At 48.9% G+C, this 13,450-nt stretch overlaps 1 protein-coding gene across 2 annotated transcripts in view; it reads right to left on the bottom strand.

Moving 5' to 3' along the window:
• The window catches only part of SLC6A2 (solute carrier family 6 member 2), a 42,324-nt gene continuing 34,051 nt past the window's right edge, over positions 5,178 to 13,450 (bottom strand). The window contains exons 11-15 of one of the 2 annotated variants that reach the window (XM_005691988.3): positions 12,626 to 12,726; positions 12,010 to 12,177; positions 10,163 to 10,234; positions 9,187 to 9,250; positions 5,185 to 6,246 (exon numbers count right to left, since the gene is read on the bottom strand). In XM_005691988.3, coding sequence (XP_005692045.1) covers positions 9,227 to 9,250; positions 10,163 to 10,234; positions 12,010 to 12,177; positions 12,626 to 12,726 — 365 coding nt within the window. In that variant the 3' untranslated portion in view covers positions 5,185 to 6,246; positions 9,187 to 9,226. Of the gene's footprint in view, positions 9,251 to 10,162; positions 10,235 to 12,009; positions 12,178 to 12,625; positions 12,727 to 13,450 lie in introns of both variants that reach the window. The other variant, XM_018062000.1, reaches the window with a different exon arrangement.

Raw genomic sequence — 13,450 nt, 5'->3', positions numbered from 1 at the left:
TGAGGCTGGTCCAGGTCAGCAGAAATTCCAAGGTGGCCCACACGCTCAGGAGCCAAATATATGGTTATCGTTTTCAGCCTGGGGGTGGTTTGTTATGCAGCAACTGCTCACTGATACACTATATACAACCAAGTATGATCACATTGTGAAAGGGCTTCCCTGGTGGCTTAGATGGTAAAGAATCTGCTAATAATGCAGGAGACCTGAGTTTGATCCCTCGGTCATGTTACTCCAGTGAAAAATATAAAGCTTTTCACTGGCTCCCTGCTACCCTTCGAGAAAAATTGCATCTCCTTATCCAGAAGAGGAGGGCCCTTGTCTTCTGGATTTTCTTTCTCTCTGCAGCCCTTCTGCTTAGACACTTCAAATCTGCAAGTCCTTGTATCCCTTACTGCTTCCGACTCTGTGCTGTCACTCCAGTGACTCTCATAACCTGGAATTTCCCTCATGACTCAGCTCAAGGGCCACCTGTTATGGGGAGACCTCTCTGTCTCCCTAGGTGGGATTCTGTGCATGATCTCACTGCCAGGTTGAGATACGGCCTTGCTTCATTCATCTGTAAACCCAGCCATCCACTGAGGGCCGACCATATGCCAAATACTTGCCTAGGCACTGGAGATACACATAAAAGTGGGTGGTTGTGACCTCCTGTACCAAAAGTTGTTAGTTCTCTGAAAGATCTTTGACAAACTGTGGTAAGTGCAGTGACAAGGACAGGCTCAGAAAGGCTTTTATAAGAGATGACATCTTAAGGGACAAATAGGAATTAGCAAGTTTCAGAGAAAGACACAGGGATGAGGTCCAGGGGCCAGGTGTGCTTGGGGACACAGCTGCAGCAAGTCCAGGTGATTGGAGCGGAGAGGTGGCTGAGGAGGGGGAGTTTGGATTTACCTTGAAGGCAATGGGAGCCATCAGAGGGCTTTAGAAAAGCACGCAGTCAGTGCTCAACACACGTCTCCTTATTGGCACACCATCTGTCTTCTTCATCAGACTGAGAGCTCCTGAGGACAGGGTTATTCCTTCCTTGTATTCTCTGGTTCCTTCCTGGAATAATAATGGGACTGAGTATAATTCTGATCAAAGAATGAATGAATAAATGAATAACTCCACCCAAGCTATAACAATACAAAGCCCAGCAGAGTTTTTTCATCCACACAAGAGTGGATCTTCACTATCTTGGTCAGGCAGGTGTTGAGGGTTCAAAGAGGCTCTGAGACGGGTCCAGAGAACAAAGAGCCTTCGTTCTCCTGGAGTCCCTCAACCTCTGCTTGGCAGCCAGGAGTGTGTGCTGGTGCCACCTGGTGGCCCCAGTGCTCAGGTTCTGTTTCGACTGTCTTCCTCCATTGCCAAAGTGCCCTGCCAGCCCAGAGAAGGGGAGCAGGAGCCTGGAGACGGCCAGAAACGGTCTGCCCAGCTGTAACTGAAAAGTTGGTCCCTATTCCCAAAGCTGAATGAGAACGAGGACAAAGCTTTGAATAAAGGAAAGAAAAAAAAATTTTTTTAACATAACCACACTCCTTTTAATGCACATACATCGCTCTCCTAGATGATACCATTCCAGGCCAAAGCAGGGTCTTCAGAATTCAGTATTAATCATAATACCACCCCATAAGGCTATATATAGCCTTAGAAACACTTTGTGCTCTTTAGATGTGGGGGGGCAACAGGAGAGAATGCAAAAGAACAGTGGCTTCTCCAGATAGCTTCACCAGAGTGCCAGGCTATCTAATCCAGTTGTTTGGAGTGAGAAAAATTTCCTGTCAAGTAGCTCACCATCTTTTCCAAAGCTTTGCAGAAACCTTGTGCTCTTCTGCTCTTGGCACTTAGAAACATTCCAGTCTGTTAGCTCACTGATTATCCCTTCATTCAACAAGCATATGCTTTTCACTCACATCACAGTCCAAATGGGTTTTGCCAATTGCAACTTGCCTTCCCTGGTGATTTGGCACCTGGATTCTCCATCCTGGGATGCTGAGATCTTCCAGGGCTTCCTGAGTCATATCTGCTGTTCTAGAAGAGTCTCCTGGAGAGGTGGGAAGCAATTGAAGCCCACCCTGGGGACATAGAAGCTGGCAGTAGCCATTTTGGGGGCAGCTCTTGTTACAAAAACACACCAGTGCTGGCCAGCGCCTTTCTGGAGTCCTAAATAAATATATTTGTTCATTTATATTTAGTTTTTGGCTGCCCTATGCAGTTTGCAGAATCTTAGTCCCCTGATCAGGGATCTAACCTGCACCCTCCAGAGTGAAGGTGCAGCACCCCAACCAGTGGACCACCAGGGAAGCCCCTTGAGAGATTTATTAATTTGCCAGCAAATGAGGAAAACTACCATCCTATTCTCTGAAAGAGGGCAAGACGATTTAAGGAGAATTTTGAGGTTTGGGGTGGCAGGACTGCATGACTGAGACATGCGGTGTGTTTGGAGAAAGCCAGCAAAGGTATTTTCCTTGACCTACAGGAGAGGTTTGTTCAAGATGAACTCTCTTACTTTGTTGTCCAGAGCAAGTCATTTGCTTCCTAGCATACTGTAGGCAAATTCTATTTATATATAAATGTATGCATATTTAAGTGCATGTATATATATATAACATATATAAAATATATGTATGTATGCAAATTACAAATGTGGATACACAGAAATTTATCTTTATATTACGTATTTTTAATTGAAGAGGGTGTTGGAACTAGCTGAGGGTCCATGCCTCTACCAGCTGGATTGCGTTATGCCTGAATGGCTGGGGTCCAAGGGATATGGCCCATCTGTGGTTAAAGGCCAGACTAGAGCCGGATTTCCTGGCTTCAAATCCTAGTCCCCCTGGCTACTAAGTTGTATCATCCCTTTTGGTCTCAGTTTCCCCACTTACAAATGGGGATCGTAATACTACCTCATTGGCTCACTGAGAAGTTTCAAAGAGGTGCAATTTGTAAAGTACTGGAAACAGTAACTGCCACAAGATAAGACAGTGTGCTTGTTGACTGAACGTCTGCTCAGGGCACTGGCCTTGTCCAAGGTGCTGATGCTCCTAAGGTCTCAGTCCTCCTGGGAAGCACGGCTTGTGAGACGTGGATAGTCCCATTTTCTCTTCTAACAAAGCCGGGCACTCCTTGTGCCATGCTCTCTTCCAATTCCCAAACCCTGATGGGGGACTCTATACAATTTAATTGCTTACCTAATAATTCTAGTCGTGGCTCTGTCTGTCACTCACTTGAAATGTCAGAGCTGTCATGTCTTTCCTCATCTGTGAAGTGAGTTTGTCTCATTTGCCAGCCCTGCCCTCACACTCCTCCCCATTGATAGGTTATTCTTACTACCAAGTGACCAGAAGGGAGGGGTCAAGGGTCAATGGCAACTACCAGGGAAGTCTGGGGGGCTGTGGTATAAGAACAGAAATGTAGCAGGAACCTGGGCATGGATTCAGGGTGGGCAGCAGGCAGGTGACTTGTTGTTGGTCTGATCGTGACCTTCAAGTGTGCCCCAGACTCACCGTCTCCAGGAGCTGGACTTGCTTCAGGGCTCTCCTCTCTGACTCCGGGTCTTCCTGTCTGAGGCCGGGACTCTGGACTAGACCTGAAGCTGCAGTAGGCAGGGTGGCTGCTCCCTGCATAAAGCCATTCTTTGCTGTAGAAACAGTCAGCCATGGCTCCGGGGTATGGTCAGGCCATGACCCTCGCTAGGCCTTCTCTGGGGACAGAGGTGGTCACTGCACCTCAAATGAGAGGTGGTCTGATTTCCTGCAGCCCAATCCCTTACCTTCATGTTTTTATGGGCAGCTCAGCTCCTCCCTGGCCCACAACTGACAAGCCAGTTGCTGATAGAAAGGACATCTGAAACCAATCAGTCACCAGATCGTTCGGGAGTCTCTGTCTCCACCTCTTCTGTCTCCACCTCTTCAGGGTCATACCTGAGGCCAGGGCCTCCCTGAAACACGGCCCAGCTAAGGGAGCATCTCCCTCGCCAGCAGCCTAATGGGGGCTGACAGCAGAGGGCTTGTGGGGCAGCCGAGTCCTGCAAGAGGTTGGCTGCTGCCTCCCAAGACCCATGGAAGCTGGTATTTTCTGAAGCTGGAACTTCCTGCCCAGCTGTTCACATGCACTCAGGCCCAGGGAGACTCAGATTTGGCTATTCCCAATTCAAACATCTGGGGTGCCATCCTAATGAGGTGACAAGGAAACAGACGTTGTTTTGGGTACATGAAAACACAGCAGCAGTAGCTGGGCTGCCTTTGAAATGGGCAAAGATGGGTGAAAAGGAGAAGAGAGAGAGAATCATTATGTAACCGACACGTGCCGAACATAAACTAACAAGCTGTGCAAGCTAGCCCTATTCTGAATCCAATATTAACATTTAATCCTCTCTACAACCCCATGAGGTGGTCACTATCATCATTTCCATGTAGAGATGATAAACTGAGGCAAGGGAGGTTAAATAACTTGCCAAAGTCTTCAGACAATTGAGTGATGGAACCAGGATTTGGATCCAGGCACTGTGGTCCCCGAAAAGTTGCTCTTAAGTGTTCATCATCTTGTTTGATCCTGCTAATCCTCTTGAAAGTCTTATTCTCATTCTTCAGAAGCAAGAGAGACACAGAGATTTTACGTAACTTGTCCAAGATTTCACAGAAGTAAGTAGTAGGGCTGGTATTCAAACCCAGGTCTAGCCTGACTCAAAACCCTTTGTTCTTTTCCCTAATCCAGGGCAAACCACAGACTGCAAGCCAAATCCATTCCACCACCTGTCTTGTAAATAAAGCTACTTTTCATTCTACAACAGAATTGACTACTTGTGACAAAGGTCTTTACAGAAAATGTTTGCTGAAAACTACATTAAAAATATGAAATGGATGAAAAGCAGCAACTTCCACTTCTGTCTATCAGGAGCTACCTAGAAAGGTAGTCATTCACATTTTAGTATGAATTCGTCTATCACATCTGTGATCACTCCCTGAGAGTATATCATAGTCAAAAACAGAAGGGCCCTTGAAATTCAGCCCTAGAAATGAAAAATTGAAACTAGTTAGCTAACTAGATATCCATCTTCTAATTACCTCAAAATATGTGTCAACCATTTACCTCCCCTCAAACTTTTGTCCTAGGTTATAAAAAGAGTCATTTGGGTGAAAGGTGGGCCATGATGATCAGAAGCTCTTTATTACTAGCTGGAGACTGATCACAGAAGACCCACTGGACTTATTTAATTTTGTAGTATTTTACCTTCATGCCATAAAGAATACCACTACCAGATACATGACACAGGAAATATCCTTTATTATTCTGTACACTGAATTTTCCATGAAGAGGACAGCTTTTAAAATAAACACATACCAGATATGGACATCTGCATGACATTGGAACAGTCCGTGACACAGGGCACCATTGAAAGAGTCCTTGTTTACACAGAAGTGGGTAAACAGAAGGATGAGGGCAGGAACCCCCAAAGCAACTTCACATTCACCAGAATTTTGGTGACTTGCACGATTGCAACTATAGCCAAGCTGCACATCCTCAGAGCTGTGGATTTTCATATTTAGGAGGGCAGGACATCGGTTACCCTCACATTCCTTCAAACAAAAGGGTTGCATTTATTTTTTAAAATACCAAGTGTTTCCGTCAACAGCTGAAGAAATATTAGAGAAAGAGGAAGTACTGAATGTCCAGAAAACATGATACTTCCAACATGTCTCTACTTAGTAGATTGTTACTGGTCACTAGATCATTCAGGAAAGCCCTACAATAAACTGTGTGCTTCCTTCTCTGTAAATTTGACATAATAATGTTGCTATGGAGACAGGATTTTTTTTTCCTGGATGAGACCTTCAATTCTCTGATTCAACCCTTGCTTTTACAGACAGAGAACTCTGCAGCCCACAGAAGTGGAGCCCGTCCCCCCAGGTTACCCATAAGACAGTCACAGACTCAGCCTGGTGCAACTCTAAATGCTGTGCATTTTATTTACCCCACGCCATACTCCCTCTCTGTTCTTCCGTTCATGGCTTTCAAAGGATGTAAACGAAACGAGCTCAGTGAACTTCTTACTAAGAAATGACATCTTTGGTAATAATGTTCAGTCTCACTCACATTACCAGGATCCTTTGGCAAGAGACAGGCTCCCACCTGGGCTGGAACCCCTCTGAGAATTAAGGCAGCTTCGAGGACCTTTATTTAGCAGGATATTTGGCAAGAGTTGGCAGGTCCCCTTCTCCTCTGTCTCATTCACATCTGGAATGAAGACCAACTCACAGGTCGACACTAAATAATTAGACATTGAAGAGATGTTAACAGGATGGTCTTAAACAGATATTTCAACACTTCGTGGAAAATAAAAATTCTTTAAAAATCTGGTAAAATAGCAAAAGTGCCCTATACAGTACACAAGAGCACCCTTATCCTGGGTAACCTCTACAATAATAATAATAATAATAAAATGTCCTCAAAGAAGAAGTCAAACATCGTTTATGATAAAGCCCATGCTCTCTTTTCATTAAATGCGGGTGAAAGGTGAACCCAGAAGGTCTGCCAACACCTCCATGAGAACGTCCACAGGTGTCCCAGGTCCCCCACCCCCAGAGCTGCTCCCCAGGCTCGGGAGTCAACTTTCCCCAGAAGGCGGCACTGCTGGGTTGGTTGGTGTTGGGTCAGCTAGCACCACATTTCCAATTCACCCTCAGACATGTGTCTGGAAGCAGAAGGGCCACATACAGACAGCAAAGAGCAAACTACAGGATTTGTCTGAAGGGGGCCCCTGGTACACAGGCTTTTCTGACTCATATCTGCCCAGCAGACTCAGCTCTTCACATGCCACTGTTCCCTAGAGCAGGGGTCACCAACCTTCAGGATCTAATTCCTGATGACTTGAGGTGGAGCTAAAGTAATAATATTAGAAATAAAGTGCACAATAAATGTAATGTGCCTGAATCATCCTGAAACCATCCCCGAAAAACTGTCTTCCATGAAAGCGGTCCTTGGTGCCAAAAAGGTTGGGGACCATGGCCCTAGAGTGGCTCTTTTCATCGAAAGAGAGCAGTGAAATACTTTCCTCCCTGGCAAACAGCTAGAGGGAAATAAATGACATCTCCTCCTCCCCTCTTCTCTTCTTCCAACACATTGCTCTTTTGCTAAGAAATAAATACTCCTTGGCCACTTGACTGGATGGATTGTTGTTTACATTTCATGACAGCCCTGGGTATGGTGAACTATATTGTGCAGGGAATTTCAAAGTGCTCTCAGCTGAGAGTCAGAGCTGAGAGTTGAGGGTCCGACTGGATCCCTTAGTAGCTGAGGAAATTTGAGCAAGAATGACAGAAATGTTGGACCTTGGTTTTCTCACCTGGGAAATGGGGACAGAGAAGCCAGCCCTACAGAATCTGCCCGGTGGATGGGAGGCAACGTGAATGAAAGTGCTTTGTAAAAAAAAAAAAAAAAAAAGGTCATACCTAGGGAGGAATTACCCTTCAGGGGTGGATTCAGAGCCACAGGTGGGACCAGATAACCACCAGGCACCGGTCACTCTGCTCTCATTCCCACACCTGTTTATTCCACCCTGTCGGGGGCTTCCCGGCTGCACCTTTTTCAGGGTCTAAGACACCTGCTGCTTGCGTTGTCTCAGATTTTTAACTGGACTTTTTTTATAGGTAAAGATCTAAAGTCTCCTGAGTTTCCCACTTTAAAGAATGACATAAAGGAGCCTGACTCAACAGAGCTCTGACTCTGAGAGAAAAACCATTCCCCTGCCCCCAGCCTGCCCCCAGGTAACCATCTTCCACTGACTCCGCAATCAGTAGATCAGGCTCAGTGACTGCCCGCCCCATCCCCCTGCCCCGCCCCACTTTCCCTAAAGCACCTTTGGGGTGTGTGTCACCCTGCACTCCCAGTGAAAATGATGTGGCCTCGTTCCCCCCCGCCCCCGCAAGATTCTGCAACAGGGCCTCTCACAGTCAGAACAAGAACCCACAAGTCTAGATTTCAGAGAGCATAAGAAACTGATACCACAAAGAGAAATTCCCAAATAGATGCCACCGACTAACCAAGCTATAAATCACCTCTCTGAATGAGCCAACACTAACCAGCAAGCACCACCAGAGGGCAGCACTCATGAGTGTTTATCAGAAATCAACCTAGAAATTCTTCACAACGGCCAATATGAGAATATGAGTGACCTCAACCTGAGTGACCGGGGAGCTGTGTCCTGGGTTCCATGCTGCCTTCATGAAGATAGACAAAGGGAATTTTCAGGGCTCACTCCCCTTCACTCAAGAATCCCTGGTCCACACTGGGTGGGATTCCCACAGAAAGGCTTTGAAGGTATCTGTGAACACCACAGACACAGCTGTCTGTCAGATGGCCTTTGGACACTGACCTGGCTCTGTGAGGACGGCAGAGGATCCTGTAGTGGAGACACACAGCTGGCCTTGCTGGCTTCCCACCCTGAGTCCCTGAGGAAGGTCCCAGGAGCCACAGGCAGCTCTCTGAGCATCATGCCCGTAACAGAGCAAGACCCGCGTGCGGACTCTACAGACTCATCTGGCTCCTGTGCAGAAGCCACTTACTATGACCCCCACAGCTCTGGGCCCTCTGAGCACCAGAAGCCAGAAGAATGCCCCAGAACACACATAAATCAAACCCAGGCCAACTGGAGTGAAAACCATGAAGATTTATGCTCCTGATCCCCACAGAGCTTCTCTCCATGGACTTCATAACAGCAACAAATATCCCCAAAGCTCCCTGATCAAGGCCCAGCACTGACCAGGGCAAACAGAGAGGTAAGATCTACATACCACTCCCTTGCCCCCAGACTCAGCCTGGCTGCTTGGGCGTGTTCTGGTTTTATGGTGTCTGACCCGAAAAGCAACATCCTGCCCGATTTGGTGGACTGAAGATTTCTTCTGTGGCCCAAAGTACCAGCCAGCACAGTAGGGAGTTCTGCCTGAGACACAGACCTCAGCCCCAGCTGGCTCCCACAACTGGGGGAGACTTCCTCGAAACTAATAGAGGTTCAACAGAAGTCATTTTTCCTGTTCCCTTCTCTCCTCTTCTCCCACAAGGCTTAGCAATCCAAAAGCCCACAGCCCTCAGGCCAGGTGAACAGAAGGTGAAAGAAAACCAGGTCACTAAATCAGTGGTAACTTGGAAAAGAGGAAGAAGAGGGGCTCGGAGAGGAATCCCAAGACAGTGTCCGGGGTGGCCTTTGACCTGAACGTTGGCGCTGCAGGGTTCCTCCTCGGGGCCAGGTTCAGATGGCCAGCCAGTGTTGCAACTGCAGAGAGAGACAGCAAGGCCAGGGTCAGGGCAGGCAGGGACCGAGGGATGAGGGCTGCTGAGAAAGACAGTAGGACCACAGAGGGAGCGGAAAACACAGCCGCTTCCTTCAAAGACTTGGAGCACACCTAGGAGGGTTCCCTAATTGTCACATGGGGACTTCCCCGGGTGGTCTGTCCGATGGCTAAGAATCCACCTGCCAATGCAGGGGACATGGCTTCAATCCCTAGTCTGGGAAGATTCCACATGCTGCGGGGCAACTATGCCCATGCGCCACAGCTACCGAGATCTAGAGCCCGCATGCTGCCACTGAAGCCCGTGCTCTGCAACAAGAAAAGCTACCGCAGTGAGAAACCCGAGCGCCCCAGCCAGACAGCAGCCCCTGCCTGCTGCAACGAGAGAAAGCCCGCACAGCGATGAAGGCCGCACACAGCCAAACATAAGCAAAATAAAGCAGAGGAAAAATTAAATTATAATTTTCACTGAGACCCAGAAAGGGCAAAGGAGGCTTTGCAAAGTTAGCCAATCTGAAGCAGGGGAGTCATAGGGAAACTCCCCAACCCCCACCCCCACATTTTGAAAGGGAAAAGAGTAGGGCTTAGATCACCAAGTTACTGATGTACTTGCAGCGCTTCCTTCAAGATAAGCAAGCCTCAACCTAATCTGGGGATACTCCACGGTCACAACTCAAAGAGGGAGAACAGAGCTGAGGAAATTGGGGCATCTGGTACCTCAGGACCAAGGAGCAGGGGGGCAGGCGGAAGCTGGTAGTGATCAGAAGACAGGCCCCTTTTCCTCCATTCCTAGTATCATACCCCCAGGCGCTCTGGGGTTTCTGGCATGTATGGTGTGTGGTCGCAGTGGGTCCCCACCCCACAGCCCCCGCCAGAATGGTCCAATCTGCACCTACTTGGAACTGCCTGATGTCCCTCTGGGCCACCAGGTGATGCTCGCTCTCTGGAGTTATGCCATAGGCCAGTCTCTGTGAGGATGGAGAAGTGGAGGAGGCCTCAGCTTGGCCCAGGGATACCCTTCCAGCAGCCAGGAGCACACCCCACATCAGGGCCACCTGCTGCTTGTCCCTGCAGGCCCACATGGACAGCAAGAGAGGTTTGTACAAGACACTCTCCACCCTGCTTTATGGAGCTGGTCATTTTACCTTGAGATATGCATTCGGTGGATGCTTACTGAGCTAGTGACTGCTGTCACACACTGGCCTCAGCCCTGGGGGTCCAGGGCTGAAGGACACCCACACACTCTGCTTTGGGGGAGCTTACAGCTCACAGAAGGGGCTGACACTGAACACACACACACACAGGCACTTTTACAACCACGACTGGAAGCAGAACTACAGACAAGCTCAGAGCACAGTGAGAGAACAGTGACAGAACCTCAGTCCTGCCTGGGGACCGGGGCCACCTTCTTAGGGGGCTAGACACAGGGTAGACTCAGGGAATGTGTCTGGAATCAATGTCTGATCACTAGGTGGGGGGACCTCAAAGTGTGAAGAATAAAAAAACTCAAAGTTGGTCCTGATTCCACGCCCAGGATGAGCTCACTGAACACAGTCCTCCCAAGGGCCCTGAAGGTCCCGGACCATAGGATTTCATGAACAGGAGACATGTCTCAAGGGGGTGGGGGTGGACACAGCCCTGCCTGGGACCCTCTTCCCTAAGTTCCTGTACGGCTCACTCTTTCAGGTCCTCCTGTGTGTATCTGTCCTTTCATGAGAATATGAGTCCAGGGGAGTGTGTCTAGTGCTGAGAATATGGTCTGCCCTGTACAGATTTTCAGTAAGTATGAGTAAAGACAGTGGACAAAGAAGGAATGAAACCAGAAGGACATGAAGAAAAGACTATCACCATTATTTATAAAGAAAGGCCATTTAACTGAAGAATAGGGCAGACATAATTTCAGGTAAAATTCTTTGGTTCCCAAATACTGATCCTGAATATATGTATCTGCAATACACACAGCTCAAAGAAGAAATGTACTTTGGAAATCTCTGGTTTAGGCTGATCAGGTATCAGGTACAGGAAAAAGGCAGATGAAATCCAAAATACAAGGTCATGGTGAATACGGATAGGGAGAGTGGGAGACATCTAGGGTTATGCCAAACCTTAGGAGATGGGACACAGGAGTGGGCATAGTTAATACAGACTAATTCCTCCTTAGGGGACTGGAGGGCTGAGCTTACTGTGGTGACAATGGCCGGAGCACACTACATATGACAGACGACGTAACAGCAGGCGTTATGTGGCAGCAATCTCCAGTGCGCCAGGCACCGGGCTAAGCATTCCCTTTCACCTCTCACGGTCCACCTGATTATCCCAGGGTACGAAAGTGGAACCTGAGGCTTGGGGCTAAATAACATGGCCAACATGATGGGTCCGTCTGACTTTAGCGTCTGTGTCCTGTCTGTCTCTCCTTTTTAAAGATTTACTTTATTGAAGTATAGTTGATTTACAATGCTATGCAAGTTTCTGCTCTACAGCAAAGTGACTCAGCTATGTGTATTCTTTTTTTCGTTGTGTGTGTTTTTTAAAATTTTTACAGTGTTGTGTTGGTTTCCGCCATACAACCATGTGAATCAACTACAATCACACATACATCGCCCCCCTTTCCTTCCTGTCTGTCTCTCTCACCCCAGCAGGAATGACCTGGGATGCCCCTTCTCCTGCTGTCCCCACCCTGGCCGGCTGTCCCCTACCCTGCCCGGCTGTTCCCCACTCTGCCCTGGGCTGGTCCAGAGCTCACCTCTCGAATGGAGCCCCGGGTGCTGAAGAACTTGTAGACGACGTAGGCAGGCACCAGAACCATGGAGGAGCCCGCGATGCCCCATCCGACCCAGTTGGCCCAGAGTGGGAAGATGTAGTCATCGTAAGTGAGTGGCTTGAAATTGATGATACTCACAACCACCACAAACTGGGGGGGAAAGGATACAAGGATGAAGGAGAAGAGAGACAAGGAGAGGGGAGGAGGTGGGAGGGAGGGAGAGATGCAGAGAGGGACCAGAGAGAAGTGAGGACTAATGCATGAGACGGATGCAGGGGATGGAGACAATAAGGATGGAGGGAAAGAGAGAGAAAGGATTCAAGGAAGGATGGATGATGAAAGGGAGACAAAGAAACAGGAGCAATACAAATAGAAGACTAGAAAGGTGACCCTGGAGCTGGGCTGAGGGGTGGCACACACAGCCCCCACCCTAGACCTGGCTCCAGGCTGGACACCCTGCTCACATGGAAGCCTCCTTGGAATCAACAGGGCAGGCGGAGCCTCCTGAGCAGGTCTCTGCATCCCAACCTCCTTCCCTTAGAAGGAAAATCCCCACCTCCACCCTCACCCCGGGACGCTCCCACCACACTCTACACACCAGGAGGAAGGCAGGGCTGACAAACTTCCAGCAGAGTCTCCAGTACAGGCCGGGCTTGAACCCCATCATCTGCTGGATGTCGCTGCTGAACCTGTCCACACCTGCGCACACACAGGCAGGCGCGTCACTGCGGCCCCTACAGAGCCCGCGGCTACCCACTCCCCTCCGCTGCCTCCCGCGGGGGTCTGCCCCCAGGTGGAGAGCAGAAAGCGGGGCAAGCAGGGGCACCCTGGCTCACAGCAGACCTGGGGATGGGCACTTGGCTGGTTCAGAACAGGTGAGAACACACTCAAGGGTAGCGTCCCCTTGTATGAGTAACCCCAATTCACTTTTCAGAAGGAAAACCAGGGCTTGGGGAGGGGACTTGTCCCTGTTACACAGCCAAGGTGGCCTGACCCCAAAGCCCAGCTCTTTCCTCTTGCTTCCCGAATCTTAAACCAATAATGACTGTGGATACAGAGGCTTCCCAGACTTTAATCCGGTAGAAGAGACCAGACTCTTTCTGGTGAGCAGAAAAGAGTGAGAACAGGATAAACACGTTAATTGTGACACACTGGGGACTTTCCCTGTGGTGCTGAAGAACCTGCCTGCTGGTGCAGGAGACATAAGAGACGCAGGTTCAGTCCTTCGTTCAGAAAGATCCCCTGGAGGAGGGCATGACAACCCACTCCAGTATTCTTGCCTGGAGAATCCCACAGGCAGAGGAGCCTGGTGGGCTAAAGTCTATAGGGTGGCAAAGAGTCGGACACAACTGAAGCGACTTAGCACACACGCACGGGGGAAAGTGAATGACAGCACACTTCACTTTCTACCAAGTTCTCCCCG

The sequence above is a fragment of the Capra hircus genome, chromosome 18, assembly GCF_001704415.2.
Source record: "Capra hircus breed San Clemente chromosome 18, ASM170441v1, whole genome shotgun sequence".
Taxonomy (NCBI): domain Eukaryota; kingdom Metazoa; phylum Chordata; class Mammalia; order Artiodactyla; family Bovidae; genus Capra; species Capra hircus.
The sequence above is the reverse complement of the archived record's forward strand: the minus strand, read 5'-3'. Positions and strand labels throughout refer to the sequence as shown.